Raw genomic sequence first — 24,816 nt, 5'->3', positions numbered from 1 at the left:
TCTCTAGTCCAACCTAGTTCCCGCCTCTCGAGTCGGCGGAAGTGCCTCTGCCGCTCCCCGCCCCGTCCCTCAGGCTTCCACTTCCGCTTCCGGTGCGGGTTGCGCGCGAGCGCAGCGGTGGGAGGCGGCGACGAGCCGGTGAGTGCGGGCAGCGGGTGGCCTGCTGGCCTCTGGCGGACGTCAGCCCAGCTTCGCCCTTGCCTCGGCTTCTCCGCGGTCTACTGTGAGATTCTGCTCGACCCGGGCCCCGAGGGCCGCCCGCCCCGCACCCCTTCGGCCTGCCGTGCCTCAGGCCGCGCCCTGCCCCCGCCATCGGCCAGAACTCGCCGCGTCGGACCCTGCCGCTTGCCACAGGTCCCGCCCCCTTGTCAGAAAAACTTAGCCCGATCCCTCAGGCCCAGACCGGGTGCTCGAGCCCGGTCCTCCAGGCTTGCCCCTAATCGCAGCCCACCCGCTCCTGTCAGCTCGCTCCGCCTCCCTCAGCCTCTGTACCCTCCCCCCGCCCCCAATTTAGATTCCTGCTTTAGACCTCAGCAGCGCTCCGTTCTTTTCCTCCGGCGCTGCCTCCTGCCCCCTCCTCCCGCAAGTGTTGGGAGGACATCCACCACCATCCACGCCCTTCACCTGCCCTCGACCCCGACCTCCACACCACTACCCTTTTTCCGTAAAAAGTTTCTTCGTCCACCTGCCTTCATCCCCAGACCTCTGGTACCTAGACCCTCCCCCCACCCACGACCCTTCCTCTCCCTTGAGCTCCCAACCCCAGCTGCTCATGTTCTTCCTCCAGACCTTACTTCAAACACTCACTCCTTCCATCCTTGAACCTTTCATCCTTGATTCCTGCTCCTTCAACACAGGGTACCACTTTCGCTGGGCTGCTCACTCCAGAATCGACGGGAGTGGGGGTGGGGGATTCAGAATGCCCAGGGTACTGGATCAGACTTGCCCGGGATCCACCCGAGTGTATCCTGCTGCACAGCTCTGCAGCCTCACTTACCCTCCCTGAAGCTGATGTTCAAGATTAACTCTATCAACTTGTGAGGTAACGGTGATTCTGCCCGTATTTTTTTTTTTTTAACCCCTTCTGACACCCCTTCCCTGACCCCTCAGGTTGAGGCCCCAGCCTTGGCCTCACCACAATGTGGCACGAGGCTCGGAAACATGAGCGGAAACTTCGAGGCATGATGGTCGACTACAAAAAGAGGGCAGAGCGGCGCAGGGAGTACTATGAAAAGATCGTAAGTGACCTTTAATCTGGGCTGGGAGCTCTGTGAGAGGGCATAGCCCTGGTTATCCTGGTACCACCAGGCTTGGAAATATGCTAAGAGGGGCTACCCGTTTTCTCAAGAGAATGTCCATTTTTTGAGCGTAATCATGTGCTATGCTGTGCTGTGCTGAGCTGAGTCTCTCAGTCCCATCCAACTCTTTTCCACCCTGGTGGACTGTAGCCCACCAGGCTCCTCTGTCCATGGGGATTCTCCAGGCCAGAATACTGGAGTGGGTTGCCATCCTCTCCTCCAGAGCATAATCACTGGGGGTGGAGGCAGGGAACTGAGGTATTTTGTTTATTGTCATGTGCCGTGGTGTCTGGTGTGGACTCAGAGTACAGAACTGGTGTTGGCAGGGAGGAGGGGAGTCTGTAGCACTCCATACGTGAGATTGGCCACCTCCGGAATGTTGTCGGTCTTGCTTATTATTCCTGTGTTCACAGTGCCCAGAGGAGCTCAGCCCTTCTTAAGGTTTGACTGGGCACCCGGAAGGAGTACCATCAGTATTCACTGAGTGAATTCTGACCATTTCTCCCCTGTTAGATGTTTCAGTTGCTTTTGGAGAGAAGAGCACACTCCATCTTGTGACCTAAAAGGCCCTTGTGGTCTGGCCTCTGGGCTGCAGCCTGAGGTAGTTCCATTGGCCTTTTTTTCCATCTCTGCCGCCTTTAATGCCTCCTCTCAGTCCTTTAACTGTTACTTGTTCTTGAGACCCCAGCTCGAATGGCATTGGCACACTAGGCCCTGGTCTCCCGCGAGATGGGATTTGTGTAGACGGAGTCATTTGCTACTGCAGCACTGCCGCAGGCTCCTCCCTGGTGCTCTGGCTTCCAGTCCAGCCGCCTCTAATCCACCCTCCTCAGAGGCCAGAGAGGTCTTTTTTTTTTTTTTTTTTTTTAATAAGGGATGGAATTGCTGTTATTTTTTTAAAAAAATACTTATTTATTTGGGTGCACTGGGGGTTGGCATGAGAGATCTAGTTCTCTGACCAGAGATCGAACCTGGGCTCCCTGCATTGGGAGTGTGGAGTTTTAATTGCTGGACCACTAAGGAAGTCCCAAGAGAGGTCTTTCTAAAGCATAAAGCTGACTCTGCCCCTCTCTTACTCAGATCTTCTCTGTGACTCTTTAGTGCCAGGCTCCTCATGACAGCCTTTAAGACCATGCATGGCCTGGCTTTTACCACCTCCAGACTCATGTTACTCTGCTTTCTGCCTTATTCCTTTGCTCGTGTCATCTGGCCTCCCTACTATCTGGGGCTACTTTTTCTAGCAAAAAAAGCTGTGTAAAGAGCTACCAGTTTACCTTCCAAAATTGTATAGTTCTCTCTAGCCATAGGGGCTTTGCGTGAGCTTTTCCTCTACTAGGTTAGCTCCTGCTCATCTCTCAGATCCCAGTCCTCAGGGAAGTCTTCCCTCATCCTTCATACTCAATCAGTGTCCCCTATAAATGCTGTCATGCTTCTTGTTTTTCCCCTTTGTGGAATTTAACACACATTTTCAGCTCTGTGAGACTGGGGACTAGGTTTATTTGGGTCATGCTACTGCTTTCCAAGCTTGAGCCCAACATGGTTTAAAAGACTAGATGAATAAAACAATAATAGCAGTTGCCATTTTAATTGATCCTTCTCAGGCTCCAGGCTCTGTGAGGAGAACTTCAGATGTATGATTTCTTTGAGTCCCCACAATCACCCATGAAACAGAGGCTGCTATTATCCTAGGAGAGGAGTCTCTGAGAGCCCGTCTCCAATGGTGTTGGAATAACTATGACCTGACCACAAGGGCAGGGCCTGGGTCTGTGTTGGTTATAGTTGAGGTCCTAGCAGCGGGCCAGGAACGCTGTCAGCACTCAGGGCTGAGTAACTGCTGCTCATTTAGGGTTCGGGGTGCGCCAGACCCTGCGCCTGCTACTTCGGCACGTTGTTTCTGGTCCTTTTAGCAGGCCTGGGAGATGGTTGTTGACCCCTGTGTTAAAGCTTTGCTCATAACAGTAGTAATGCTATTGAGCATTTGTGTGTTAAGCACTGTGCTGAGCGCTTGACAGCGTCTCTGTTTCATCATATCTTCACTGAAGACAGATGTTTGTTTCCTTTTTACATAAAAGTCCAGAGGTGGCCAGTCCTGCTCAGGGAACTGTTATTCAGCCATGAGTGGCTTCTCTTGCCAGTGTTTTCTTAAGGTCTAAGAGGGCTGCTCAAGCTCTAGCCATCATGTCTTTATATTCCATTCAGCAGGGAGGGAGAAGGGAGGGAGAAGAGGCCAATGGGCTCATATCAGTTGTTACGAAAGTTTCTAAATGTTTGCACGTGGTATATCCAGTCGTATCCCCATGGCCGGAAAGTAGCCCCTGGTCACGTACAGCTGCCAGGAAGGCTGAAAGGCATACCCTGTATTCTGGGGGACCTTGTGCCAGTTATGTTAGGAGTCTCATTACTGTGGAGGAAGGGGCAGTGGATGCTGGTTGCCAACTAATGGGCTGTCACAAATGGTGGGGATAGGGGCACCGCCCTCCCAGGGTATCGGAGTATTCGGTGAGATTGGGCACAGAGACTCCCGAGGGCCAACCTGCCCAGGCTAACTTGCTCAGTAAATGCCAGCTCTTCTTGGTGCTGAGGTTATTATTACCAAGTAGAGCTGGAATCACATCCAGGTGGATGGATGGAGTGGAGGAAAGAAGGCCGAAGTGGGGTCACTCAGAAGGTCTGGGACTCCAGGCTCTCGTCCTTGTGAGCCAGAGAGCTCGCTGAACTTTGTTTTCCCCCTTGGGACAGTGGTGACGACCAGCCCCTCTCACTGGGTGACAGGGAAGAGCTTCAAGAATAGAACAGTGTCTGTGGGGTGCGTTGTGGTGCAGGCCTGTACAAGCAGCTATTGTCCCCGAACATGAACGTGATCAGCATTCAGATCAGAGCCACCAAGCTGTGGACGGTGGCAGCTTTGAGGAGAGGATGGGGCTGTCATGTGGTCTCTCTCATCTTATTCTCTGCCTGAGAGAGGCAGCTGAGGCCAGTGTTGAGGAAGCAGAGGTCGGCTGTGGCAGACTGGGCTGGTGTGTCCAGACAGCTGATTTCTCTTCTCCTGATCTGTCCTTGGTGCCTGCTCTCTCTCTTCCTGTCCCTGGTTCCGTCATTGTTCCTGTCCCTGTCGACTTTCTTCTAATTAGTGGTTTGGGTAAAGAAACAGAATTCCATGTTGATGTGAAAGTGGGAAATAAAACAGATCTCAGCCCTGGCATCTCCTTCTCCAGGAGGCCCCAGGCTGACCCCAGCGGGCTGAGCGATACAACCCCTGGCTCCCCCATCCTAGCACTGCTCACTTTAAGTCGTCACTGTTGGCCTGAGTCTGTCCCCAACAATGAACTCTGAGCTGTGGGGACAGGGCTGACTATCTCAGTCACAGCTGTGGCCCTAGCACAAGGCCTTGCTCAGAGTGGGTCCCTGCTTCACAGTTGAATGAGTAAGAGAAAGACCACGAACTTGTCTGACCCTCTTTGATCCTGGAGACGTAATGATCCAGTGGTTAAATATAGATTTTGGCTCTTGAAGGATTTGTACATATTTGTTTGGAGTTTGTTTCACCATAGCCAAGATGTGGAAACAACGTAAATGTCCAGCAGCTGATGGATGGGTAAAGAAAAGCAGCTGATGGATGGGTAAAGAAAAGCAGCTGATGGATGGGTAAAGAAAAGCAGCCTGTACGTGCAGTGGAGTATTACTGAGCCGCAGAAAGAAAGGGAATTCTGTCACAGGCTACAGCATAGAGGCACCTGGAGGACTTTATGTCCAGTGAAATAAACCAGTCACAAAAAGACAGATCCTGCGAGATTCCATATGTATGAGGTATTTGAAGCAGTCAGGCCCTTCAAAACAGAAAATGATGGTTGTCAGGAGTTGGGGGAGGGGAAAGGGGAGTAGTTGTTCAGCAGGTGTGGAGTTTCGGTTTTGCAGACGAAGAATGTCTAGAGATCCGGTGCACAGCGAGGTGCAGACAGTTAATGCTACTGTACTGCGCATTTAAAAGTGGCTAGGTTAGGAGATTTTACTTGTATGCCTTGTTACCATGACCAAAATAATTATTTTAGAAAAAAAGTGGATTTTGGAGTCAGGCCTATTTGGGCTCAGATCCTGGTTCTGTTTGTGACTGGTGTGATCTGGAGCGAGTGAGCCTCCCCACTCTGAGCTCCAGTTTCCTCATCTGGGACGTGGGGTAGGAGTAGCGCCTTCCTCCCACGGTTGAGAAGTTTGAGGTGTACATAACGCACCTAGCCTTTAGTGTGGTTCAGGGACTTTTCCTGAAGCTCCCAACAGAGCCAGGCCGGGGACCCAAGTCTTAACTCCTCGCCCAGTGCCTTTTTGTTTCTCTGTTGCTGGTACAGCGAGTTCTTGGTACAGGCCAAAGTCCATCCTGCAAACAGTCCTGTGTGAGTCTTGGGTGTGGGAGCTGAGCATTTGGCCTGGAGCGGTCGGAACTCTGGGTCTTAGAGCTGCCCCAGGCGGTCACGAGGCCTGAGATGAGGGTCTGAGGGAGGCAGGTGAGGTGCGGGAGGAGGCGCTGGGTGGCAGCAGCGCCACCCTGTGGACGTGGGTGGAGCCAGCGCGCACAGGACAGGGAGCAGCCCGGAGGTAGCTGTGGTCATCGGTGAGTGTCCTCAACTCCTGCTGACCGGGTTGGGGTGGGAGCTGGAGGCCGAATGAGGGAGTGCAGGCTCTCGAGAGCTTGAGGCTGATGGTGTTCTCAGTCTAGGCTGAGGCTCCTCACCTGTGAATGAGGCTGCGTCCTGTCTCCTTTGGTCAGTGTTCCTGGGCTCTGCCCTGGGCGCTCGGAATACAAGGCGGGTCCTGCCCGCTGGAAGTTCTGTTCTAGTTGGGGGGGTGGGTGACAGGTTATGGATGGGTGATGGGCGGGTAGGGTAGAGTAAGGAGCTAGGGTCAGGCAGGCGCTGGGGGAGCTGTTTAGATAGACTTGACGAGGAGGGCGGCTGGAAGGGAATCGGAAATAAGTGAGGAGACAGACGTTCAAGAGCAGGGCTGTTCTGTGGCGTGGAGGCCAGCGGTGTGGGACGGGGCAGGGCGGGGCTGGGGGAGCCCGTGGCGAGCAGTCAGAGGGGGCCAGGAGGGAGTGGGCCAGGCTCTGCGCAGAGGGACAGAGCCTAATATGTTTTAACACCACCTCAGGCTGCTCTGTGGAAAAGGAGCTGCAGAGGGCAAGGGTGGTAACGAGGAGCCGAGCCAGGGAGAGGAGGCTGCTGAGTGGTCAGGGACGGTGGCGGGGCAGGGAGCTCGGGATGGGGGGTGGTTGGAGTCTGGGGAGGGGAGCTTGGTCAGGGTTTCGTGGGGAGCACTAGCTCCCCAGCTCGTGGCGCTGGCGCAGCAGGGGGCTGGAGCTCACCAGGGCCTGGCACTTGTGGCGGGTGCTTCTGCTGCTGCCGCCAGATTTCAGGCTTTCCTACTGCAGTTATGGTCACTTGGGGTTGTAACCCCCACAGGAGAGCTCAGGACAGAGGTGAGAAGTGAATGGAAGGTAGCAGCAGGTGGTGAGGGGGTGGGAGGGGGTCTGAAGAAAACGGTGACTCAGGGGCCAGTCTCCTCCATCTTGGTGCCTTTTTAAAAAAATATAGCTTTATTGAGATAGAGTTCACATACTCAGGCCTCCCCTGGTGGTCAGGTGGTTAAGACTCCACGCTCCCACTGGTTCTATCCTTGCTAAGGGAACTAAGATCCTTTGTGCCTCACGGCATGGCCAAAAAAGAAGAAAAGGGGAAGAACATTTTTTAAATCCACATACTGTACAGTTCAGTGGTTTTCAGTATCTTCCCAACCCAGGTATTGAACCCAGGTCTCGCACATTGCAGGCGGATTCTTTACCAGTTGAGCCACCAGGGAAGCCCAAGAATGCTGGAGTGGGTAGCCTGTCCCTTCTCCTGCGGATCTTCCTGACCCAGGAATCGAACTGGGGTCTCCTGTATTGCAGGCGGATTCTTTACCAGCTGAGCTACCAGGGAAGCCCTCAGTATATTCACAGGATTCTGCAACCATCTCCACAGTCTAATTTTAGAAACTTTGTGACCTCCAAAAGAAGCCCCATGCCCATTAGCAGTTAGTTCCCCCCTCCCCGCAACCCTGGGTAAGCGCTATCTACTTTCTATCTCTCTGGAGTCATCTGTTCTGGACATTTCACATAAATGGAATTGTAGGATATGTGGCCCTTTGTGACTGACTTCTTTCACTTAGTGTAGTGTTTGCAGGGCTCATCCAGGTTTTAGCATGGATCAGTACTCCCTTGCTTTTTACTGCTAAATAATATTACGTTGTCTGGCTATGCCATGTTTTGTTTCTCTGTCGAGCATTGATGGACATTTGAATTGTTTCCACTTTTTGGCTGTTGTGCCCAGTGCCACTGTTGGTGTACAAGTATTTCAGTGTCTGTCCTTAGCTGTTTTAGGTATGCAGTGGAATTGCTGGGTCATGTGGCAGTTCTTTGTCTAACTTTCTGAAGAGCCTGATTTTTCCGTATTCCTGTCAGTTTCTTGCTGTTGCCCGTCCTTTCAGTTTTAGCCATCCTAGGGAATGTGAGGTGGTGTCTTGTAGTTCTGATTGCTGTTTCTCTGACGAATAGTGATGTTGATCGTCTTTTCATGAGTTTATGCAGTCATGGTGTCTTTGAGGCTGCTCCTGGCCAACGTGCTTGCACCTGGCTTTGAGTGAGTGGCCCTGGGGTGGGTGTGGGTTGAAGAGTTGGGGACTGATATTTTAGGGAGGTCAGTCTCGGTACTGGCTCTGAGGAAGACTGAGCCAGAGCTCAGAGCCTCCTGTGGCTACCTTGAGAGGAAACCTGTCCCCAGAGGTTAGGTGGCCCTGTTGGTACTGCCTGCACACCCTGGCGGGTTCTTTTACCTCAGAAGTACGGCTTGCTTGGTGTAGAGGTGAAGCTGCTGCTAAACTTGGCTGTGAGGGCAGTGGCAGGGCTCGGGGCGCAGTTGGGTGGTGGCCTCCATCTTGTCCATCCCCACAGAAGAAGGACCCAGCCCAGTTCCTGCAGGTGCACGGTCGAGCTTGCAAGGTGCACCTGGATTCTGCAGTTGCCCTGGCCGCGGAGAGCCCCGTTAACATGTAAGACTGGGTTTGAGGGTGGCATCTGTGGCTGACGGTTAGGGGTCCAAAGGGACCTGGTGTATGGATAGACCTGTGGCGCCTCAAACAGGAAAGGCTTGGCCTGAGTGGGAGGGTGAAGGTCACTAGCTAAAGCGAGATGGCAGGGTTTGGGATGAAGACCCCACAGTGTAGTGGTTGGAGCATCTAGAGGGAACGAGCAAGGCCATGGCCAGAGGCCCAGGTAAGCAGAGAGTTGCCTGCCAGAGGGGGTGTTTTGGGGTGTTAGCAAGTGGCCCATGGGACCTTGTTCAAGGTCCCACTCTTGCTTGGTTCTGCAAACTAGGGCCCCGGTTTCCTCAGGTCCCTTTCAGGTCGGGAGCCTGAATGTAGATTCAGGGAGCGTTGTGGCATAAGGAACAGGAGGTGGGGCTGAGAGTGGGACGGGCCTGGGCATCAGAGGGGCTGAGGGCCAGGCTCCCAAGCACAAGGTGGCGGGGGACAGGTGCTGTGTGTCCGGGGCACTGGCAGCCCAGGCGCCTTGCTCCCCTGCTCCCACTTCAGGATGCCCTGGCAGGGGGACACCAACAACATGATTGACCGCTTTGACGTCCGTGCCCACCTGGACCACATCCCTGACTACACTCCCCCGCTGCTCACCACCATGTAAGCCGCTTCCCCCGGGGTTGCCAGCCGGCGGTCCCTCCTGGGAGGGAAGGAGGTGTGCACGTGGGGCAGCCCCCGCCAGCAGGAGACCGCCCCCTCATCCCCCTTCCTGCAGGCCTGGGGTGGGAGCCCCCTGTGATCTCAAGACTTTGTCCTCCCCCACAGCTCCCCAGAACAGGAGTCAGACGAGCGGAAATGTAACTACGAGCGCTACCGAGGCCTGGTGCAGAATGACTTTGCCGGCAGTAAGTGACCTGGGGTGTGGGGAGTGGGTTGAGCAGAGGGGTCCCTGGAGGCTGGAAGACCGCAAGACTGGGAAGTACTTTCTACTCCAGGGCCTTGGGTGTGGTCCCAGCTCTGTCGTGGACCTGCTCTGTTCCCATCCCTTTTCTCTCTTGGGGCCTCCATCTCTGGAATTGGTACAGATGTCTGCTGACCTAGATGGTCCTACCAGGTGGCCACTTTGACAGCCCATGCTCTCTAATTCTGTGATCTTTTTCCTAAAAAACTGGAAGAAATAGGAAGAACATATTTTTTTGCTGTATTTCCCCACCTGCATGGGTCAGAATGTTAGCTCAGAAGAGGAAATTTATGCCTGTTTTAAATGACTGTTTAGGCAGTTTGACAGCTTGCCAAGTGTTCATACATATCCAAGGTTCTTTTCCCAAGCTGTCACCTCACAAAAGAGAAAACAAGTGTAGGGGCTGTTCCCTGCTCTGGACTTGTGGAGGTTCCAACCCTAAAAGAGTTTTTCGTCTCTGTTACTGCAGCACATCTGTGTGATCACCCAGCAGGGTGGGGGTGATGCCCCATTTTACAGATAAGGACACTGAGGCTCAGGGGTTGGGAGGGACCCTCCAAGGAGTTGGGCTTCTCACCCTGCCCTTAAGCACTCCTACGTCCTGCAGGCAGCTCTGAACTGGAGCTCACCTCCTGAGAAGGACGCAGAGCCTCTCTCCCAGATCCCCCTGTGAGAGTAAGGGCCACACAGTCGTCCCTCAGCCTGGCTGGCCTCATTTCCTGGAGAAGGGCGATCGTGGAGATGTGAGGGTTCGCGTCAGGGATGCTTAGGGCCCCTGCACAGAGCCTGGCATAGTCCACCCTCACCGTGGGTTCACTGTACCCATATTTCTTTGTTTCTGAAATAGATGTTTAGCATCATTAAAAGCAGAGATTTTCAAATTCTGGCTATCAATGAAGCCTTCACATCAGGGGAGTGAAGCGTCACTGACGCGGTGGTGGTTTTTGCCTTCCCCCAAGGCCACACAGATGCTTGATGATGGAGCCAGGGTTTCCTTTGGTTCTGCCTGATTCCATCTCTTCATCCATCCATCCATTCATACAATTCCTGAGCACCTGTAGTGTGTCAGGCATTCTTCTGGGTGGAGGGGTCTAGTGGAGGAGCCACGTCATCACGAAAGTGGGTGATCATTACAAGCTGAGGCACTGTTTCGACAGATGGTATGCTGTTCTTGGAGGCGCTTGACTGAGGCTGGATCAGCGGAGGGTGGGGTGGGGTGGGGCAGGGAAGGAGTTCCCCAGTGAGGGGAAATGGCTCCCAACTCTGTCCGGGCCATAAGGACAGCCGTGAGGGGACGGGAGGAGGGTGGCCTGGGGGACAGGGAAAGCCAGCCTGGCTGGAGCTCACGTGAGACAGCTCATGGGACTGCCTAAGCCTGAAGCCTGCATAGAGCCCCAGGGCCCTCCCCTGGGGCTGCGTAGACCACCAGCAAAACGAGGGAGCCTGCGGTGATGGCCGTGCTGTGTCACCTTGGGGCTCGCCCAGACCCCCCACCTCACTTTACAGATAGAAAAGCTCAGGCCCTCTGAGGGAAGGGGACGTGTCCAGGGTCCCACTGGAGGTGGGCATGTCTTACTGCGCACGGACCAGGGGGCTCCGGTACATCGCTGAGCTCCTCAAGTTGGGTGTTACAGCTGAGAGAGAGCCCAGATTAGCTTAATTTAAACTGAGGGCCAGAGTGGCAGGCCCGTGGGGTCCAGGTGACTGACGCCTAGCTCTCAGGATAGGTTTGTTGTTCTGAAGGGTCTGGTCAAAGGTCTCTGTGACAGTGATAACTGTAGCAGTGCCCAGGCGCTCCCTCTGCCAGTGGTCCTCCCATTTTACAGGGAAGGAAACCGAGGCACAGAGTGGCTGGGTCCTTTCCCAGGGTTGCATGGCGAGTCAGCGGTACAGCCAGGTCCCTCCTGCAGCTGCTGTGTCGTCACCATGCACGCTGTGATTATCTGGGAATCCATGAGCCTGCCGCCAGCCGTTCTGGGTTCACACCTGCCCAAGCCCCACTGCATTCTTGAGTACCCCCTGAATTCTCAGTGTCCCCAGCCCCCTCTGACTCACGTGTCTCTTGCCCTACCCCAGTCTCCGAGGAGCAGTGCCTGTACCAGATCTACATCGACGAGCTGTACGGAGGCCTCCAGAGACCCAGTGAGGATGAGAAGAAGAAGTGAGTCGGGGTCCGGGGCAGTGGGGGCTACCTAGAGCTGGTGTCCCCTAGAGCTGGACCTGGCGCTGGCGCCCAGTAGGTGCTCGCTTCATCAGCGTTGCAAGGAGCAAACAGCGCCAGAGGGGATGGGTTTGCTGACAAAGCTATCCATGGCGTTTTCCACCCTTGGGTTGGGAGGAGGTGCAGTTAGGAGGGCAGGAGCTGGACTGGGCCAGGGCCTGGGTTTGAGTCCTGCCCTCCGAGCCTCGGTGCCCCCTGCTTGGATACCCCAGGACTACAAGAGATGGAGCTGCGGAAGTGCTTGTCCCCAGCCAGGCAGTAAGCATGTGGCCCACAGCAGCTGATGTCACTCTGCAGAGGGCTTATCCAGGCTGTGTGCCCTGAGGAATGGCTCATCCCTCTGCCAGCCTGGCCAGCCCCTCCACTGCTCTGCAGTCCCGGAGCCGCCTCCTTACCCCTTGCTGCCAAGGCGTCCCCACCACGGTCCTCACAGAGGTGACTGAGCGTCTCAGTGACCAACCCTTATTCACGGCCACCTGTTTTGGATGAGGCTGGCACAGGGATGGCGTCAGGGCGTGTCAGCTGAGTTCAGCAGCACACATGCCCTAGGCCCCTGCTCCATCCTGGACCAAGTTGGGCTGCGTTACCCAAGAGAACTCAGGCCGGCTGTTGCAGGACACATAGTTGGGGGTGGCAGTGGAGAGACCCAGTGTGAGCGGGGCTGGGAGTTGAGGACGGCCGCCACCCCCAGACAAGGACTTCTGGAGGGTGGTGCGCTGGAGATGTAGGAAGAGGAAAGGGCTGGTGGCAGATGGCCGCAGAGCGTTCTAGGCCAAGGGACCGTTTGAGGGCGCCAGGCTGCCTTGGCTCTCAGGAGGGTGGTGTGTGGGTCCTGGAGGCTTGGCTGGGCTGCATCCGGCCTGGAGCCTGCCTCTCCTCCCGGCCTGGCCCTGACTCTCGGCTCCCCCTTGCCAGGCTGGCAGAGAAGAAGGCATCCATTGGCTACACCTACGAGGACAGCACGGTGGCCGAGGTGGAGAAGGTGACAGAGAAGCCAGAGGAGGAGGAGTCCCCGGCCGAGGAGGAGAGCAACTCGGATGAAGATGAGGTCATCCCCGACATCGGTGGGGTCCCCTCTCTGCCCTCCCCATCCACAGTCCCCGGGCAGCATTTTCGTGTCTCGCCCCTCCCCCTGTGCGGGGCGCCCGTGCTTACGAGCCCGCCTCTCCTGCCCCCCGCCTCCCGCTGTCCTTCCGTCTCACTCGTGTCCTCCTGGTCCAGCCTCCCTCGCTGTTTCTCTCTCCTTCCTCGTTTCTAGGACTCTGCTCCTCTGACACTGTCCCCACCTGGGTTCTGGTTCTGTTCTCCTCTTCTGACTTCGGCCTCTTGGTTTCTCCCTGCCCTTCTCTTTCGCTTTCTTCTGGAAAACACGTGTTTCTCCAGTTACAGAGCCAGCCTCAGCCCCCACCCCACTGCCCACCACCAGCTAAATGCCCACTGATCAGACCGGCCACCCATTTCTCCCCTCGCCTCATCCAGCTCACTCTCAGCCCGTCCGCTATTTGTTCAGACATGTGTAAAGCCCACTTGCCACCCAGCCATCAAGCATCCCGCTCCCGAATACCTGAGACCTGCACCCCTGCCTCCACCCACCTAGATCTTCAGCCGCCCTCGTTCACACCCCTGTGTACATCACTCCCTCCCTGTCCCATCTCCCCACCCCCGCCCTCACCTGCTGTCTATGGTGCTTGCTCCTGGCCGAGCCCCGTGCCAGCCTGGGGATACCAGGACGTGCTGACTCGTGTCCGCACCCCCACCCGCCCACAGAGGCCTGAGGTCTGGTGGGCACCCCCGCCCCCATGTCCTGGGGCGCTGCCCCTTCCCGTCCTCTTGCTCGGCTTTGGCCCCTGACAGCCTTTCTCTTGGTGCAGATGTGGAGGTGGATGTGGACGAACTGAACCAGGAGCAGGTGGCAGATCTCAACAAACAGGCCACGACCTATGGCATGGCCGATGGAGACTTCGTCAGGTGAGGCCTGTGGGCTGACACCGCTCCCCACCCTGTGGACCTGGCGTCTCTGCTGTTGCCCCTCTTCTTGAGCGCTGGTGTCCCTGACTCTGCGCCAGGGACATTACACGCACAGGCTCCCGAGCTCGTGGAGGAGGGGTGGAGGTTGTAAGGGGTGGTCCTTGGGGTCAGCTTCAGTGGTGTTGAGACAGAGGCTGCCCCGGCTGTGTGACCTGAGGCCTTCTGAGCCCTGGGAGCTTCGGGGGTTTCTGGGCATGGTGGACAGCGCCCTCTAGTGGAGTGGCTCTTCTCTGCATTCACTGGCAGTTGCTGGTTGGGCCTCTGCCCTGTGCCTCACTCACCCGGGTGGGTCACAGAGACTGGTCCCAGCTAACAGGGTACTGAGTCCTGAGTACTCCCATGTCTGAACAGAGCCTGAGCGTCTGAGCATCCTCACTCAGGAGCAGCCAGCGTCCTCACCACAGCCAGAGTCTCACCTCTCTGGTCCTCTCCCCATATACTCCACCCCTGCCCGGCCTCCATGGCGTCTTTCCCCCTCAGATGCCCGAGGCCCCACCTGATCTGGGGCCACTCAGGTGCTATGGGCTCTGCCTGCACCTGCACAGCTCACTCCCCAGGGGTCTCATCAGCTGTCACTCTCAGAGGGGCTTCCGCAGCCTCCCTGTTAAAAACTGCAGCCTCTACCAGGCCCCTGGACTTCTCTCCCCCTTCTGTGATTTCCTTTCCTATCAAGTTTTTCACCATTTAATGAGTCACGCGTTATGTGACTTTGGTCGTTGTCTGTCTTCTCCCCTGAATGTTAGTCCATGAGAGTGGGGAGTTTTGTTTTCAGTAATCCTTGATGCCTGAGATAACACCTGGCGTGCAGTCGGTGCTCAGTAATAGTACTGAATGGATGTGAGACCCACCAGGGTGGCTTGGGGTCCTTCGCCTCCTGCAGAGACTCTGCCTGTAATCTGACCTCGTTCCTCCTGGTGGCCCTCCTCCCCCTCCGCAGGATGCTCCGGAAAGACAAGGAGGAGGCGGAGGCCATCAAACACGCCAAGGCCCTTGAGGAGGAGAAGGCCATGTACTCGGTGAGGGCTAGGCCCGGGTGGCAGGGCAGGTGTGTGCTTCGTGGAAGGCACAGCCTCACCAGCCTCGTCTCCACCCTGCTCCAGGGCCGTCGCTCCCGGCGCCAGAGGAGGGAGTTCCGGGAGAAGCGGCTGAGGGGCCGCAAGATCAGCCCCCCCAGGTAGGTGAGGTTCTGCCCTGTGCCCCCGCCCTGCCAGCATCAGTCTTTCAGGACTCTGGGGATGGAGCCAAGGCTCAGGAAAGTCTGGGGGGCAAGCTTGTGGCCTGCGGGCAGAGTTGTCCTAATAGAGCGAACAGGGAAGGTCTGGGATAGGTGTGGCCACGAGGCACGTGTGGACACCCGTCCTGCCAGCCATCCCCCTCTCCCTGCTGGATTTGGAACCCACGTCACGTTCCCTGGCTGTGAACAGAGTCAAGGGGGCATCATTGCTTCTGTTGTGGGCCGCCTCCTCCCTATTAGAGTTTGGATAGGTGACTTTCTTTTCTTGAGCTGCAGTTTTCTCTTTGGGAAAGGGGCACCATCACCTTCCAGGACGGGGGCTACACCAGTGCCCACAGTGAGGTCTCGGGCAGGTTTGGATGAGGCAGCTAATGTGTAGAGAGCCCAGCCTGGGGCCCAGGCAAACCCATGCCTCTGCCACATCTCCTGTGTTCAAGGGGTCTCAGGGTTGCTGTGAGGCTTAAGGGACCTGCAGTGGGCTCAGGGTTGGATGCGTGGTCTGGAAAATGTTCAGTCATGAGCTGCGATGATTCTTGCCATCGTCACCGAAGAAGTGCAGGGCTGTGGTTCAGGCTCTGGGCAGGTGTGAGGGGATAGGAGGGATGAAGGCAGGGCCCGTAACCTGGCTGGCAGCCTCCTCGTGACTGTCCAGTGCGTGGCCTGGGGCACCCAGGTCAGGGATTGGCCTTAATTCCATGCGTACTGACCCCATCCCCCACCCCACCCCGTACCATCTGGTTCTTTCTACAGCTATGCACGCCGAGACAGCCCTACCTATGACCCCTATAAGCGGTGAGTTCCCAGGGCCCAGCACCCTCCTGATGGAGGGTGGGGTGGGGCGGGGCCTGTGTGCTGTAGGCTGCCTTCCTGAGATCACAGACTGGGGAATGTGTTCTACTTTTTTCTGATTTAAACATAATAGAGTTTTGTGTTAAAAGTGACCAAACATGGCAGAAAGGCGGGACTTGGATGTCAGGTGTCTTTAATCTGAACTGCCAGAAATAACCAGTGAGTGAGGAATGGGTACAGAATGGCCTGGTCACACACAACATGTGTTTCCTGGTGTGGGAGTGGTTGGTCAGAGGCCTTGAGGGTGGACAGGTCTCAGTCTGACCCATTCCCTTTGTTGGATGGGGTGAGAGGGACCCTTGGGGCTCCTGGGAGGACAGATGAGATAAGGCAGGTACACCTTTTGAAAAAAGGTCTGGCTCAGGTAGGTGCTCAACTGTGGGTGCCATGAAGGAGATTACATAGTTTCTTTAACAAAATTGAGGTTATTTCACACTTAATGCTTTCAAACTTGCTTTACACCTGACTTGACATCTTTTGCCAAGAGAATGCACTGCTCATAGCAAACACCCTCTTCCAGCAACACAAGAGAAGACTCTACACATGGACATCACCAGATGGTCAACACCAGAATCAGCTTGATTATATTCTTTACAGCCAAAGATGGAGAAACTCTATATAGTCAGCAAAAACAAGACCGGGAGCTGACTATGGCTCAGATCATGAACTCCATATTGCCAAATTCAGACTTAAATTGAAGAAAGTAGGGAAAACCACTAGACCATTCAGGTGTGACCTAATGATTGTACAATGAAAGTGAAAATAGATTCAAGGGATTAGATCTGATAGGTAGAGTGCCTGAAGAACTATGAACGAAGGTTCGTGACATTGTACAGGAGGCAGGGATCAAGATCATCCCCCCAAAAAAAGAAATGCAAAAAGGCAAAATGGTTGTGTGAGGAGGCCTTATGAATAGCTGTGAAAAGAAGAGAAGCTAAAGGCAAAGGAGAAAACTCTGCATTTGAATGCAGAGTTCCAAAGAATAGCAAGGAGAGATAAGAAAGTCTTCCTCAGTGATCAATGCAAAGAAATAGAAGAAAACAATAGAATGGGAAAGACTAGAGATCTCTTCAAGAAAATTAGAGATACCAAGGGATCATTTCATGCAAAGGTGGACTCGATAAAGGACAGAAATGGTATGGACCTAACAGAAGCAGAAGATACTAAGAAGAGGTGGCAAGAATACACAGAAGAACTGTACACAAAAGATCTTCACGACCCAAATAATCACAATGGTGTGATCACTCACCTAGAACCAGACATCCTGGAGTGCAAAATCAAGTGGACCTTAGGAAGCATGACTACGAACAAAGCTAGTAGAGGTGATGGAATTCCAGTTGAGCTATTTCAAATCCTGAAAGATGATGCTGTGAAAGTGCTGCACTCAATGTGCCTGCAAATTTGGAAAACTCAGCAGTGGTCACAGGACTGGAAAAGGTCAGTTTTCATTCCAATCCCAAACAAAGGCAATGCCAAAGAATGCTCAAACTACCCCATAGTTGCATTCATCTCACATGCTAATAAAGTAATGCTCAAAATTCTCCAAGCCAGGCTTTAACAGTACATGAACTGTGAACTTCCAGATGTTCAGGATTTAGAAAAGGCAGAGGAACCAGAGATCAAATTGCCAACACCCATTGGATCATTGAAAAAGCAAGAGAGTCCGAGAAAAATAGCTATTTCTGGTTTATTGACTGTGCCAAAGCCTTTGACTGTGTGGATCACAACAAACTGAAAAATTTTTAAAGAGATGGAAATACCAGACCACCTGACCTGCCTCTTGAGAAACCTGCATGCAGGTTAGGAAGCAGCGGTTAGAACTCGACATGGAACAACAGACTGGTTCCAAATAGGGAAAGGAGTACGTCAAGGCAGTATATTGTTACCCTGCTTATTTAACTTATATACAGAGTACATCATGAGAAAAGCTGGGCTGGATGAAGCACAAACTGGAATCAAGATTGCCGGGAGAAATATCAATAACTTCATATATGCAGATGACATCACACTTAGGGCAGAAAGCAAAGAAGAACTAAAGAGCCTCTTGATGAAGGCAAAAGAGGAGAGTGAAAAAGTTGGCTTAAAACTCAACATTCGGAAAACTAAGATTATGATATCTGGTTCCATCACTTCATGGCAAATAGATGGGGAAACAGTGGAAACGGTGTCAGACTTTATTTTGGGGGGCTCCAAAGTCACTGCAGAAGGTGAGTGCGTCCATGAAATTAAAAGACGCTTACTCTTCAGAAGAAAAATTATGACCAACCTAGACAGCATATTAAAACGCAGAGACATTACTTTGCCAACAAGGTCCATCTAGTCAAAGCTATGGTTTTTCCAGTAGTCATGTATGGATGTGAGAGTTGGACTATAAAGAAAGCTGAGCACTGAAGAATTGATGTTTTGGAACTGCGGTGTTGTAGAAAACTCCTGAGTCCCTTGGACCTCATGGAGATCCAACCAGTCCATCCTGAAGGAAATCAGTCCTGAATATTCATTGAAAGAACTGATGGTGAAGCTGAAACTCCAGTACTTTGGCCACCTGATGCAAAGGGCTAACTCATTGGAAAAGACCCTGATGCTGGGAAAGATTGAGGGCGGGAGGAGAAGGAGATGGCAGAGGATGAGATGGTTGGATGGCATCACTGACTCAGTGGACATGAGTTTGAGTAAACTCTATGAGTTGGTGACGGACAGGGAGGCCTGGCGTGCTGCAGTCCATGGGGTCGCAAAGAGTCAGACATGACTGAGCGAATGAACTGAACTGAACTGCACTGACATCCATGTAGAGGAAGCCTGCTGCTGTTACAGTACAGATCTGTGCGTCTGTTCTTAATAGTTCTCTGTCACTGCTTTTCCCGGTTGTATTGAGAAGGCCTCTGTGGTCATGAATCAGATGCTTGCAGGCCTGCTGTCTTTCTGCCCGCCGGCTCTGTTGTACCTGCTGTCTGTTGTCGCTCGGGACCCTGCTCTTCAGTGACCTCTCACTCTGTGGAGGGTTTGTTCCTGGGTGGACAGGCTCGAGGGGCCCGGTGACTGAGCCCCTTCTCCCTGCTCTTCAGGTCGCCCTCGGAGTCCAGCTCCGAATCCCGCTCCCGTTCCCGCTCCCCGACCCCTGGCCGGGAGGAGAAGATCACGTTCATCACCAGTTTCGGGGGCAGTGATGAGGAGGCGGCCGCAGCCGCAGCTGCAGCAGCTGCATCAGGGGCTGCCACAGGGAAGCCCCCGGCGCCTCCCCAGCCCGGCGGCCCCGCACCGGGACGTAATGCCAGCGCCCGGTCTGTAACGCTCACGCTGCCCGCCCTACACCCCAGGCACCATGGGGGGGGACTCGGGGCAGCCCACGGCCGGGGCTGGCGCTGACCGCCCCCCATGCCCGCCTGCAGCCGCCGCTCCTCCACCACCTCCTCCTCCTCCTCCGCCTCGAGGACCTCCAGTTCCCGCTCCCGCTCCAGCTCCAGCTCCCGCTCTCGCCGCGGCGGGGGCTACTACCGCTCCGGCCGCCACGCCCGCTCCCGCTCCCGGTCCTGGTCGCGCTCCCGGTCCCGCTCCCGGCGCTATTCTCGCTCCCGCAGCCGTGGCCGGCGGCACTCAGGTGGGGGCTCCCGAGATGGACACCGTTACTCCCGCTCGCCGGCCCGGCGCGGCGGTTATGGACCCCGGCGCAGAAGCAGGTGTGTGGGGCGGGGCCCCATCTAGGTGAAACCAGGCCCTGTGAGGGAGCTGTGGGGTTGGTGGGATGGTGGTCATCCCAGATGTGGTGCCAGTGGGGAGCCAGTGGACGGGAGACTGGACTGTGCTTGTTCCAGGGGCTCCCTGGGTGTTTACAGCAGGTGCCTCGTAGGACCAGGGTGCCCCGAGGGGAGGGCGGGGTGTGATGTAAGCACTTCTGGTGGGGCAGGAATACCGTCCCGGGAGACGGGAGCATCCCTCCTGCCCTTTCCCGGGGTCAGGGCTGCCCATGGAGGGACAGCACGACCTGCTGGGTGAGAGCGGGACTTCAGAGCAGCCGGCCGGGTGAGGAGTCTGGCCCTACTGCTGAGCTGTTGGGGCCTCTTCATCTGTAGAAGAAGTAGAATCATTACATCCCCTCCACTGAGTGCAAGGTTGTGACAAATTCTACTTCAGTGCTTGGTCTAGAGCCTAGCACTTGATGAGTGCTCTTGTTGTCGACAGCGTTATTACCTGTGTTATTGTTGTGGGGATCTCAGTGTCAGCTACCCACAGGTCTGGCAGGTAAAATCGAGGCACCCCGTGGGCCTGGTGACCTGGGAGCACACTTCCCCTCTGCTGGGGTTGTAGGCCACTCAGTGGCGGGTGTGGCGTGCCAGTTTTTTGATTTTTCCAGAGAAACTGAGTTGGATGTTTAAAAGACAGCTCTTGTTATCTCGATATTGCTGACAAAACCCGGGGCAGTTCCCCAGAGTCAGTGTGTGATGTTGGTTTGGCATCCAGATCACTGCCTGGAGCCTGCCCCAGGGCAATGGCAGGAGACAGGCTAGGGGTCAGAGGGGGGCCTGGTCACCCTGAGAAGGGGCCCTTGCTGAGGAATCCCCACGTCTTGAGCAGAGAGAGGATGGGGCTTACATATTCCCAGACTGGATTCTGTGGGTCTGGGTCGCAGGCGAGTGGGGAGGATTGAAGGGTCGTCCCCACTGGTGGCGAGACCCTAGGCCTGGCAAGGTGAGGAGGTGAGGATCCAAGGGGGGTCACCAGGCAAGTCCTGCCCTCCCAGAGGTCACCTCGCAGGGAAATAGGCACACAGGTGTCTAGTGAGACATGAAGAGCTGTTCTAGGCCAGTGTGTTGAGGACAGTCTCTGTTTAGAGACCAGGGAGGCCAGGGAGGATGTCTGAGGAAAGCAGCGGGAGGAACTTGGAGACAGACAGACCACAGGGCCTCTTGGAGGCGCGTAGATTCAGTGCCAGGGTGGGGGCGGTGCTCAGGGGGAGTCCCCGGAGTCTCACGGCCTCCCTCCTGCTCTGCGGCGCCCCCAGGAGCCGCTCCCGCTCCGGGGACCGGTACCGGCGGGGCGGCCGGGGCCCCCGGCACCATAGCAGCAGCCGCAGCAGCTGGTCCCTCAGCCCATCCCGAAGTCGCAGCCTGACTCGCAGCCGCAGCCGCAGCCCCAGCCTGAGCCGCAGCCGCAGCCTGAGCCGCAGCCGTAGCCGCAGCCGCAGCCAGAGTCACTCGCCGTCGCCGCCGAGGGAGAAGCTGAGCAGGCCGGCAGCGTCCCCTGCTGTGGGCGAGAAGCTGAAAAAGTGAGTGGGGGTAGGGCTGGGGGACGGAGGTGAGGGGCCGCCCCACTGTTGTGTTTCAGAAGGAACTTGGTCCTGCCCTGGGGGTCTGCCTTTGGCGGGGGTGGGGGTGCTGAGGAGTCCCAGCCTTGCCTTGGGTGAGAGATCAGAGGGGGACACGACCCTGCCCTGCAGGATCCAGGAGGCAAGTGGTTTCCGCCTGGGGGTGTTTGGGGCACATGGCCTTTGCTGTCTGGTCCGAGGGCAGTGCTGAGGCCACGTGGGATTGGAGGTGGCAGCTGCTTTTTCTTCCTCCCAGGACCGAACCTGCCGCTGGTAAAGAGACAGGAGCTGCCAAAGTCAGTAAGAATTTGGAACTCGCCCGTCTAATTCCCGCCAGCAGCAGTGCCCGAGAGCTGGGCCCGGTGGGCCTGCAGGGGGGCCCGGGTGGGCCGGGAGATCCAGCCCCAGGGATTAAGATCCGTGCCCCGCTCTCCCTTTCCTCTGTCCACTGGGGCTCCCAGACCCTTGTGGCTGGTCTCCGCAGCCTGCCCGTCCTCTGCTCCTGCCCCCGCCAGTCCCAGGCTTTGGATGAGGTGGGTTGTGGGAGCTCCGGGATACCCACCCGCTCTCCTGCCTCTTCTCCCCCTTCCCCAGCCCAAGCTGAAGCCGCAGGAGAAGCTTAAGCTGAGGATGCAGAAGGCACTCAACAGGCAGTGTATGTCCTGGCCCCGCCCCTCCAGGGCTCCCCTGCTCCTCCTCCTCCCCGTCTGGCTGGGGAAGGCCCTGCTGTCTCCCGACAAGAGGCCCTTGGGGAGGAGCGGGTATGTACCCGCCCTGTGGCCACCAGGTCCAGGGCCTCTCTGAGCTCAGCCTCTACCTCCTCATCACCTGTGCCCTCTCCCCACAGTCAAGGCGGATAAGAAGGCTGCGCAGGAGAAGATGATCCAGCAGGAGCATGAGCGCCAGGTATGGGGCTGGGAGGGTGCTGGGCCCGCGCGGAGCACAGCCCGGCTCCACCCTCACCACCACCTCTGCTGCAGGAGCGGGAAGACGAGCTGCGCGCCATGGCCCGCAAGATCCGCATGAAGTAAGACTGCCCCCAGCCTGCCTCCGGGTGGTCCTATGTTCCCCACCACCAGCCCGACCCAGAGCTCTGACCAGGCCCTCCGGGTGGAGAACAATCAAAGCCTTCTCCGGACCTTCGTGTCCTTCCCGCCTCGCAGCTCCGCCAGCCTCCAGCTGGGGTTGCCTTTCCTTCTCTCTCCCAGATACCCACCCACTGTTCCCCAAGGCTGCTCTCGGGTCCTTCCTTACTGTCCTGTGTGGAGTAGCACCCCCAAAAGCACTGTCCTCCAGCACCCCCTTTCATAGCGCTCGTCTCCCTGGCATCCTAGCGTCCTGTCTGTGTCCTTTCTCTCTCTTGCTGGCGTCCCCACTGAGAAGTTGGGTCTGGCTGCCAGGCTTCTGCTGTGTGCTCAGCCCCCAGAACCCTGGTGCTCATAAATGCTGAGGGCTGGATGCAGGCCAGCCCTACGCTGGGAGCCTGGGCTTCGCTCCCCTTCCTTTCTGCTCCTCTCCTCGCCTGACTCTTCTGCAGAGCTGAGTGGCCCAGAGCCTGGTTCAGACAAACTTGGGGTTTAATCCAAGCTCCGCTTCTCTCTGACTCTGTGGCCCTGGGGTGGGTGCTCGTCCAGACTGTGAACAGTCCTTGGTGCCAACTGTACAGGGTAACTGAGGAATTGGTGCCCTTAGAGCTTCGGCCTATGTGGGGCCCATGAGCAGAACTGGAGGCTGTAGTGCTTGGTGTTGGCAACGAGGGGAGTCAGTCAGTTGAGAGCTGTGTCACCTGTTACTTATTTCTCTTTCTACCCTGTGTTTGCTGTGGGTCCTTGGACAAGTACCTTAACCTCTCTGAGCCAGGATTCATTATGTGAGATAGATGTAATAAGGCAGCCATCTCTGGAATCCCGCTGTAAGGCTCCTGATGTGTGGTGCCTGGCACATGGGGAGGCTTGATGGCTGGAGCTGCTGATACTGGTTGGTTGGTTATTACACACCCATCACACGGGTGCATCAGGAGGTGGGGAGCATAGTGGGTAGGGACTTGGCATTCTAGTCAGTCAGGCCCGGCTTCTGATCCTGCCTCACCTCTGCTACCCCCTAGCTGTGGGCCTTTCTCCTGTCTGAGCCTCAGTGTGCTCATCTGTTAAATGGGGATGAAATGAGATGTCCCATCTCATAGGCTTGTGGGCAGGATTTTGTGTGATCAGGGCCAGGCACTACAGCACTCAATTAATGCACCCCTTGGGGTGGCACTCAATAAATGCAGCCCTTGGAATAGCAAAGCAAATCCCGGTCATTCTGACAAAGGCCAGATAAGCACTTAGCCCGTAAGTCCCTTTGTTCAGAGGCTGCGCCTGGAGCATGACAGGAAACGATCCAGCCCTCAGCAAACCTTTCATTGGGTGGTAGACTGGGATTCAGCTGCCGGCCAGTGTCCCCTCTCTGAGCCCAGTGCTCTCGTTTCCAGGTGGGGAGAGGAGCAGGACCTGCCCCTTGGCTAACTTTTACACTTGACCTGGCAGGCGACCCAGCTGGCCCTCGAGTTCAGTATTCTCACCTCTTACCCTGGCTCGCCTCTCCCTGCAGGGAACGGGAGCGCCGAGAGAAGGAGAGAGAGGAGTGGGAACGCCAGTACAGCCGGCAGAGCCGCTCGCCCTCCCCCCGCTACAGTGAGTGTGCCCCGTCACCCTCCCCAGCTACAGTGAGTGTGCCCCGGTCACCCTCCCCAGCTACAGTGAGTGTGCCCCGTCACCCTCCCCAGCTACAGTGAGTGTGCCCCGGTCACCCTCCCCCGCTACAGTGAGTGTGCCCCGGTGGCCCTCCCCCGCTACAGTGAGTGTGCCCCGGTGGCCCTCCCCCACTACAGTGAGTGTGCCCTGGTGGCCCTCCCCCCGCTACAGCCAGTGCCTCTCTGGTCGCTGGGTCAGGAGAGCTGGGCTGGAGGCTCTGAGACATTAAAAAGAGATGTCAAAACTGGGTTACAGAAAGCCACGGTACACCTTCCACATCAGCCTTCCATAAACTAAAGCGTTTAAGCTGTACACACGACACACAGTGCTTCAGTCCCCAGGGAACTGGAGGAGTTGGAAGAGCTTCATAGCGCGTGGGTGTGGGCGAGGGGCAGGAGTGTCCTGCTCTTCTCACCTGCACTCCTGTGCCCCTTCTTTCCAGGTCGAGAATACAGTTCTTCTCGAAGGTAAGCAGGCAGGCCCTGTTCCCTGGGCAGCCACTGTTGTCCTCTGGTGGGAAGTCCCAGTCCTGGTTCCCCCATCCTTGCCCTGGCCCCCCTGCAGTCATCAGAGCTGCCCAGGGCCTGGCCGCATGCTGCATGCAGCTGATTTCTGCGTCACTGAAGCCCCAGTGGTCCCATGTGGTTGGCTGTGTGTGCACCTGCCCACACGGCTGGGCTCCCTGCTTCCTGCCCAAACCCTCACGGGGCCTCTCTCCTGCTTCTCCCTCCAGACGGTCGAGGTCCAGATCCCGAAGCCCCCACTACCGACATTAGGCAGAAGCGTGGGCAGGCAGAGATGAGGTGGGGGGACAAGGGCTTGAGCTGTGATGCTGCTGGTTTTATCTCTAATAAAGTCACACGTTATTTAATTCCCTTCCCCTGGTCTGTTTTTGCCTGTGTGGTCAGTGCAGGGCCCCCAAACCCCGGTGCCCACCAACTGAGGCCAGCGGGGGAAGGTGCTTGGTGGCTTCAGGGAACAGGCGCCAGTGTGACCTGGTGGGGAGTCCCACCCACATCTGGGCACTGGAGCATGGCTCCTTGGTAATCAGAACTGCTGCTCCTGCCACACTCAGGGCCCGGGTGCCATGTGGTGGGAAAAGGGCTGAGCACCCCGCCTGTGGAGGATGGGC

At 56.2% G+C, this 24,816-nt stretch overlaps 1 protein-coding gene across 5 annotated transcripts; it reads left to right on the top strand.

The window, feature by feature from the left end:
- Positions 1-83: 83 nt before the first annotated feature.
- On the top strand, positions 84-24,563 carry LOC120872290 (CLK4 associating serine/arginine rich protein). Of its 5 annotated transcripts, none has more exons than XR_005723218.1 (21): positions 84-354; positions 1,111-1,238; positions 8,278-8,375; positions 8,919-9,020; positions 9,186-9,265; positions 11,398-11,482; positions 12,458-12,606; positions 13,414-13,510; positions 14,508-14,586; positions 14,671-14,744; positions 15,555-15,596; positions 18,716-18,931; positions 19,040-19,327; positions 20,650-20,913; positions 21,209-21,252; positions 21,547-21,607; positions 21,800-21,858; positions 21,933-21,979; positions 23,542-23,624; positions 24,127-24,151; positions 24,418-24,563. XR_005723218.1 is itself a non-coding variant. In XM_040252547.1 (21 exons), the coding sequence occupies exons 2-21, from the start codon at positions 1,140-1,142 to the stop codon at positions 24,458-24,460; spliced, it is 2,031 nt and encodes a 676-aa protein (XP_040108481.1). In that variant the 5' UTR covers positions 84-138; positions 1,111-1,139; the 3' UTR covers positions 24,461-24,563. The 5 variants fall into 5 exon arrangements, 2 of the variants coding, with proteins under 2 accessions (XP_040108481.1, XP_040108480.1); XM_040252547.1 differs by having other exon boundaries at positions 84-138; positions 21,209-21,248; XM_040252546.1 differs by having other exon boundaries at positions 21,209-21,248.
- The last annotated feature ends 253 nt before the right edge of the window (positions 24,564-24,816 follow it).

This window comes from Oryx dammah, unplaced genomic scaffold (assembly GCF_014754425.2).
Source record: "Oryx dammah isolate SB20612 unplaced genomic scaffold, SCBI_Odam_1.1 HiC_scaffold_13, whole genome shotgun sequence".
NCBI lineage: Eukaryota > Metazoa > Chordata > Mammalia > Artiodactyla > Bovidae > Oryx > Oryx dammah.
Note: the sequence above shows the minus strand (reverse complement) of the source record. Positions and strands in the feature narration are given on the sequence as shown.